The sequence below is a fragment of the Mus pahari genome, chromosome 5 (genome assembly GCF_900095145.1).
Source record: "Mus pahari chromosome 5, PAHARI_EIJ_v1.1, whole genome shotgun sequence".
NCBI classification, from domain to species: Eukaryota; Metazoa; Chordata; class Mammalia; order Rodentia; family Muridae; genus Mus; species Mus pahari.
Genome location: NC_034594.1, coordinates 166,865,780 through 166,874,211, shown reverse-complemented (window position 1 = coordinate 166,874,211; position 8,432 = coordinate 166,865,780). Strand labels below are relative to the sequence as shown.

Here is an 8,432-nt window from a genome sequence, read left to right as displayed (position 1 = left end):
TTTTTTTTTTTTTAAAGAATTACCTTTAATATAAATGTAAGCAGTGAATTAATCTGGCAGCTGTATTTCTCTACCTTAGGCTAGTCACCAATAACCACACAGATAAACCAAGGTTTATTTAAAACTGCACCTCAATACCTGAGCATTTAAATCATCTTCATTAGCCTTCTATGGTAATCTGTGTACCTCCTTGTCCTACCCCATGACATTTGCATATTTTTATTTGTCTGGCTCTTTGGGCTTCAGGTTGGGTTTTCATGTTCTCTCTTCCCTGACTCCTACCTTATGGCTCCAAATCCTCCATCCTCCCTGCTGATCTCACTCCATCTCTCTTTCCTTTGACTGAGGAATGCCCCATGCTATTCTCTATTCTACCCAGCCTTTGTCGGAAGGTATTGACAAGGCAGAGAGTAAATGATAAGAATTATTTACACAAACTTAAGACAGGAAATTCTCGGTATAAGCATTAAAATGCTGTGTCCTGATTGAAACAAGATTTGAGGGCAGAGAAATCAGCATTTGAATAATACAAGGGTAAACTTTACACAGTGTATAAAAACATTATGCCTGCACAACAGATGTTGATATCTACCTTAGAACAATGGCACATAATTGGTGCTCAACTTTTGTTACATGGATAAATGAAATGAAGCATAGTCATGCAGCAGTGTATAAAATAGCATTACAACTTATAGGTTGTCCACATAACATAAAACTATTGCACTGCTGATGCTGATTGAGTAAAGAAAGATATGCTCCAATCATTTAGAATCTTGCTGAGAACATTTCTACTTTTTCTGCCCTTCCTGCTATAAAATAACATTTTTCAGTTGATTAAAGTGGTACTCATGCATTTTCTCTCCGGTGACTCTCTAAGGCGGGAACACTCAGGTGCACACAGGCCTCAGAAGCAGCAGAGCAGCTGGGACAGGGTCCTAAGGACTTACATCTGCACCCAGGAGGTGGGGCTGTTCCTCAGCCCTCTGTGCACCTTCTCTGCCAGGAGAGAGCTTGCCTCCAGGGAGTGCTCTGACCCCTGGACTCACTGGAGATTGCCATTTTCTCTCTAGTGACTCTCTAAGGCAGGACCACTCAGGAGTGCACAGGCCACAGAAGCAGCTGAGTCAGGGTCCTTAGGGCCTCCATCTGCACCCCAAGGTGGGACTGTTCCACAGCCCTCTGTGCATTGGTCTTGCCAGGAGAGAGCTGGTCTCCCAGGAGTGTTGACAGGAGGAATAAACTCCAGCCAGAGACAGCAAGAACATCTAACACCAGATATTACCAGATGGAGAAAGGCAAACGCAAGAATCTTACCAACATCAGGGAAATGCAAATCAAAACAACTCTGAGATTCCACCTCAGAGCAATGAATTTATGAAATTCTTAGGCAAATGGATGGAACTAGAAAGTAGCATCCTGAGTGAGGTAACACAAAAGAACACACATGATATGCATTCAGAGATAAGTGGATATTAGCCCAGAAGCTCAGAGTACCCAAGGTACAATTTGCAAAATACTCAAGAAGGAAGACCAAAGTGTGGATACTTCGATCCTTCTTAGAAGAAGTATTCACACTTTGGTCTTCCTTCATTCTTCCTTCAACAAGTATTCATTGTTTTTAATAGCTGCAAAGTACTCCACTGTGTAAATGTACCATATTTTCTGTATCTATTTCTCTGTTGAGGGACATCTGGGTTCTTTCCAGCTTCTGGCTATTATAAATAAGGCTGTTATGAACATAGTGGAGCATGTGTCCTTATTACCTATTGGAGCATCTTCTGGCAACAAAATACCCATGAAAGGAGTTACAGAGACAAAGTGTGGAGCAGAGACTAAAGGAATGATCATCCACAGACTGCCCCGCCTAGGGATTCATCCCATATACAACCACCAAACCCAGACACTATTGTGGATGCCAACAAGAGCTGGCTGACAGGAGCCTGATATAGCTGTCTCCTGAGAGGCTTTGCCAGTGCCTGACAAATACAGAAGTGGATGCTCACAGTCATCCATTGGACAGAGCACAGGATCTCCAATGAAGGAGCTAGAGAAAGTACCCAAGGAGCTGAAGGGGTTTGCAGCCCCATAGGGGGAACAATAATATGAACTAACCAGTACCCACAGAGCTCCCAGGGACTAAACCACCAATCAAAGAAAACACATGGTGGGACTCATGGCTCCAGCTGCATATGTAGCTGAGGATGGCCTAGTTGGATATCAATGGGAGGATAAGCCCTTGGTCCTGTGAAGATTCTATGCCCCAGTGTAGGGGAATGCCAGGGCCAGGAAGCAGGAGTGGGTGGGTTGGTGAGCAAGGGGAGGGAGAAGGGGGTAGGGGGGGTTGGAGGGGAAACCAGGAACGGGGATAACATTTGAAATGTAAATAAAGAAAATATCCAATTTTTAAAAAGTGGTACTCACACTTCATCTTCATGTTCTTGCTATATTGTCTCTAGATGCCTGTGAACTACCACCGCCATTTGAAGCTATGGAACTCAAGGGTACACCTAAACTCTATTATGCAGTTGGAGAGAAAATAGAATATAAGTGTAAAAGAGGATACCTATATCTGTCTCCATACCTGATGATTGCTACCTGTGAGCCAAATCATACATGGGTTCCTATTTCAGATGATGGTTGTATTAGTAAGTAAATTCAACTCTTTGTTTGTTTGATTGATTGCTTGATTGATTTTAGACATTTTAGAATGGGGTCATATACCCCTATTGCAGAGATGAGTTTGTGTGAAACAAAGCTTTGATGTCTTTTTTCCCTCAGGTTTTGAGAAATTTATAGGCAATCTTTTTTTTTTTTTCTTGTCATTTAGTTGATTTCCTAATTGCTACTCCTGTGCTTGCCCTTTGCATTAGTTACTTTTCTGACACTGAGATAAACAACATGACCAGGTTTAATTGGACTTATGGTCTCAGGTGTTAGATACATAATGGTTGTCAAGACACAGTGGCAGAAAGAGCTAGGAACTCGCACCTCAGAATGGCAAGTAGGATCAGTGAGAATACTGGTAATAGAACAAGTCTTTTGAAACTTCAAAGCACACCCCATTCCAGTGACATTCTTCCTCCAACAAGGGTACACTTCCTAATCTTCCCCACACAGCCACCAACTGGGAACCCACTATTCAAATGCCCTTATGGGGGCATCGTACTCAAACCACCACACTCTTACAATGTAATCATTAAATAATCCACAAACACAAAAGAACCATATATGATTTTGACTGTGATTCAAGTGCAACTGGCATTGGAGCTATATTAAAATTTTTATTGTTATTTTCTTCTAGAAGTTCAATGTACTATGTTACAGGACCCTTCATTTGGCAAAGTATACTTCATAGATGGCAGTTTTTCATTGGGTGCTCGAGCTAAATTTACTTGTATGGAAGGGTAAGTTGCTCATTATGGGAAATAAGGTAAATGTTCCTGATTCCATTGTTTTACTTCTGTTTTTAAGCATTCAAATAAATATACTTTCATTTTGCTTCTATATGACAAATTGTACTCCTAACCAAACAATATTTGGGTCCTTTATAGAGATAGGAGAGATATTTAATAAATAAAGAAATTGGAGGAAAACAAGTCTGTATAATACTTGCTGTATCTAATAAAAAGTCTATGATAAACATTAAGAATGGGAAAATCTTCCAGGGATAATTATTCATACTTGTAATTTCAGCACTTAGGAGGATGAGACAGATGGGTCTCTATGAGTTTGAGGGTAATCTGGGATACACAGTCAGTTCCAGGCCAGTTCAGGATACAGATCCAAAGAGGGTGGGTAATTATGGTTACCTTATCCATCACAGTCAAGTATATCTACTGGCAATTCAAGGTTGAAGTAGGGCTATCATGAATTTGAGGTAGAATTTGAAGGAGAATTCTGGAAGGTATTAACAAGTCAAAAATTAAGGTGATTCATCTTAACCACCATATGACAGGATATTTCAGTTGGAAAACATTTTCTAGACAGCTACTTAACCTGAATCATCTCAAAAGGAGACATTAGCCACTGAGTAACAGTCTTTATTCCCTAGGACTCTCTCAGAAGTAATTATGAGTCTTGGGGAAAGTAGGCTATGACTGTAAACAGAGTTTCATTGGTAATTTTTTAACTATCACATAAAAACACATTCAGTTAAAGCTATGTGGAGGAAATTTTCTAGGCATGTTTAGGGGGAACTAAACATTCAGGGCGCAAATCTTTCTCAAAGACACTGTAATCTTGTTGAGAAATTCAGTAGATACAAAAGCTACTGAGCAAAATAACAAAAAATACCAGATAAGAATACTTCATGATGGTGACATGAGGGTCCAGAATAATAATCTGTGCATTTAAATCATGGGGAGACTTGATAGGATTAATACTGATCTGTTTCTAGGAAGACATTATGATCATAAAATTAGTAAGAGTTAACATTATTTTTACTTGCTGTGTGCCAGACTCTAATTTATCTAATTCTCTTGAACAATACTATGAAGTCTTTGGTTTATTTTTGTTTGGGTTTTGTTTGTTTGCTTTTGTTTTATTTTGTTTTTACACTATGTAGGCCTGGAGCTTGCTGTGAATACTAAACTGGCTTTGAACTCACAGAAACATACATGCCTCTACCCCCTGGGATCTGGGATTAAACTTGTATGCCACCACACCTAGCTATTTGTATGTTATTGGTTGAGGAACAAAAGAAACTTTAAATGGCTTTCCAAAGGGTAAGTGGCCAGCAGTCATGGAGCTAGAACTAGAGTCTAGACAGACCTTCCTAAGGAATCCTTTCTCCTCTGCTTCATCCTCCCAGAGCAGAATGGATGAGCAAAGGCTCAGAAGCATACTTATATGACTATAGGAGATAGCAAAGATGCCAGTTCACATCAGCTGTTCCTAGATATAACAGTGTGTGTTCACAGACAAACTATTCATCTGATTAAAATTTATCTCGATTTGTTTAATACTTTCATTATACCTTTAAAAACCTGTCCCTCAAACTGCTATATTAAGGGGAAAAACAATTTAAAACTGTCCTTCATTATTGTGTGTATCTTACCAGCTACCAAGGAAAATAGTAACTTTTTCTTTGCTCATCTAGTTATTACTTAGTTGGTATGTCAGTTCTACACTGTGTGCTTAAAGGTGATGATGAAGCATACTGGAATGGCTATCCCCCACATTGTGAAAGTAAGTAAATTCTCTTTTTAAAATTTAGACTATGAGTTTTCAACCTTTTGGCCTGAGGACCCTATTATAATTTTAGATTGATTAGTGCCCAAAAATCTTTTCTCTGTGGTTATATCTATTGATATTAATCATGTTGAAGATGTTTTAAAATAATTGTTTCTTTTTAAGGACAATAAACTCACATGTTTTTACTGAAATTTCAATAAGTGAGGCTTGGGATACTGCTTTATGGTTTTGTAATATCTTCAATATTTGGCTTAGAGGCAGACATTTGGAGTTAATTCCTTTGATTATCAAAATTTGTAGCTTTTGCAAAAAGTTTATTGTACTGTGAGGATGAAAATGATAAATGATAATATGTTAGTATGATTGCAAGCCACCAGGCTAGTGAATGAATGTAGCTGTCTCTTAATACACATTTCTCATTCAGTTTAATTTTTTTACATCACAGTTTTTCATCAGCTGATCATCATCTTTTCTATAAAGTAGCACAAAATTTAGCATGGTCTCAGAAATAAACTTTATGTTTTCCTTTAGAATAATGAGTATTTGTCCTAAAAGGTCATTTATTTCTTAGTGGTTTAAACTTGGGGTGATGGATTTTATCATAGAAACTGTCTTCTAGATGAAATTTCTATAAGTTATAAATAACACAGAAATCCTGTATTGAAGAATTTGTTTACAATAATTTATAGAACTTTCTAAGACTGTAGTGAATAAAGACATTATATTACTTTTAACTTTTATTTCCCCTTTTTTCTTTTTATAAAGAGATTTATTGTTTACCACCTCCAAAAATAAAAAATGGAACACACACCCTTACTGATATAAATGTATTCAAATACCATGAAGCAGTAAGTTACAGTTGTGATCCTAACCCAGGGCCAGATCAGTTTTCCCTTGTTGGAACAAGCATGATATTCTGTGCTGGCCAAAACACCTGGAGTAACAGCCCTCCAGAGTGTAAAGGTAATCATCTTTTCTTCATTTGTAAATAGTTTTACCTAAAAGTAAACATAGTAAGCACATGTACTTCCTCATCTTATGAAACTATGTTCAAATTTAATTTCATTTAATTTGAGTTAAATGAAAAAGTAATTCTAATTATGGTTTCTCGTTTCCTGGTATGTGAGCTACCATGAGGTAGGATATTTTTGTTTGAAAGAACCAAAAGATCAACATATACTGGCTGGATAACTCTGATAAGAAAGTGTTCTCTTGTGCTACAGGAAGATGGAGCAGTCTAGCTATAGGAAATGGCAGAGTGGATTATAATCAGCAGCCCTCTCTCTGAAAGAATTGTAAAATCTGGACAAAAATGTCTGGGTTTTATATTGTTTTGTCTTGTTTTAATTCTAAAATGTTTTGGTTTTTCTCTTGAAAGAGAGATAGCAGTGAATCATAGCAAATGTTTATTCATCCACACCTGCAAGGTAAATAACAGTCTAGGTGCTAAGATGTTTTTGTTTTGTTTTGATGGTTTTTATAATTTTGATATAAGGTCTTACCATGTAACCTGGGCTAGCCTAGAACTGATAGAGATCCTCCTACTTTTACCTCTTGTTTTTTTTGTTTTGTTTTGTTTTGTTTTGTTTTGTTTGTTTGTTTCTTCATTTTTTCGAGACAAGGTTTCTCTGCGTAGCCCTGGCTGTCCTGGAACTCACTTTGTAGACCAGGCTGGCCTCGAACTCAGAAATCCGCCTGCCTCTGCCTCCCAAGTGCTGGGATTAAAGGCGTGTGCCACCACTCCCGGCCTACTTTTACCTCTTAAGGGCTGGAATTAAAGGTGTATGTCACCATGCCTGATGACTAATAGAACTTTAAACAAATATAAAAATCTACTAACTGAAAGTATATTATCTAATCTCAGGAAATGAAAGTAGAAATCAGTAAAGAAATCCACAAAATTTGAAAATTATACAAGATACTTCTAAATAATCTATTGGTAAAGAAATCAGAAGGAAAATTGGGAAGTACAAAAAAAATCCATAAAAATGAAAGTAACATCTCAGAATGTCAAAATTTGCCAGGGTTCACCTGAAGTATTAGTTTCTAGCACAATATGTTTGCTTTACAAAAAGAAAAATTGTAAAGCAGGGACCTAGGGGTCTATTCCTAGTCTTCCATTGAAGAGCAAAATCTAAAGAGCAAATTAAACCTGAATAGCAAGTTGCAAGAAAGTGATAAAAATACACAAATATCAATGAAACTGAAGAGGGAGAAAGGTACAAGAAAAGTAATTGAAACCAGTATCTAAGTTTTAGAGAAGATGGATAAAGTAGATAAACCTGTAATCAGACTAGGGTGTGTATGGGGGGGGGGAACAAAATAAAATAAAGCAGGGCCCAGGGGGGACCGGGGAGAAGTGGAGAAGGTAAAAGAAGCCCACGCCCCACCAGAGTTCCTGTGCTCTTGGCAGGCTGAAGTGGAGAGACTGCCAGGTGCTTTCCACTGGGTGGGCATTGCCTCTGACCCATGCAGCAGGATGGGGGTGGGGGTGGGGAGGTAGGGGGTGGAGAATATATCTAAATATTTATAATCATACTTATTTATGTATTATAAATAATATAATAAATATTATTTAACTAAATAAAAGATTAGATGACCTAAAGACAGGTCAGTGGAAATCCAACATAATTTATGAAGAATTTTTTTAAAAAGAAGATTGACTTAATAGACTTGTGAAGAACATTAAGTAGTAAAATATAAATGTAATTGATGTTTAGGAAAAAGAAGCAAAGAATAGTATAAAAAATCATTTGAGCCAGGTATGGTTCTATATAAGTGCAATCTTAGTGGTGGTGCATGCCTTTAATCCCAGCACTTGGGAGGCAGAGGCAGGCAGATTTCTGAGTCCGAGGCCAGCCTGGACTGCAGAGTGAGTTCCAGGACAGCCAGGGCTATACAGAGAAACTCTTGTCTCGGAAAACCAAACCAACCAACCAACCAACCAAACAAACAAACAAACAAAAAACAAAACAAACAAAGAAACAAGACACCATCTCAAAATATAATTGAAAATTACTTGAATAAATACTGACAAAATAAATGACCAAAATTGGAATCAAAACAATCTCAGATCTAGGAAACTCAGTGAACTCTCTTTTTCTCTGCCCCTCTCTGTCTCTGTCTCTCTCTCTCTCTGTTTCTGAGATGGACAGGGGGGAGTGAAGGAGAGAGAGAGAGAGAGAGAGAGAGAGAGAGAGAGAGAGAGAGAGAGAGAGAGAGAGAGACAGAGAGAGAGA

The 8,432-nt window shown here is 37.9% G+C and overlaps 1 protein-coding gene across 1 annotated transcript in view; it reads left to right on the top strand.

Annotated features, from left to right (window-relative positions):
* Positions 1-8,432, top strand: part of Cd46 (CD46 molecule) — a 34,724-nt gene that overhangs the window by 3,399 nt on the left and 22,893 nt on the right. Inside the window, exons 2-5 of the mRNA XM_029538761.1 lie at positions 2,457-2,645; positions 3,302-3,404; positions 5,099-5,187; positions 5,959-6,156. Coding sequence (XP_029394621.1) covers positions 2,457-2,645; positions 3,302-3,404; positions 5,099-5,187; positions 5,959-6,156 — 579 coding nt within the window. The remainder of the gene's footprint in view (positions 1-2,456; positions 2,646-3,301; positions 3,405-5,098; positions 5,188-5,958; positions 6,157-8,432) is intronic.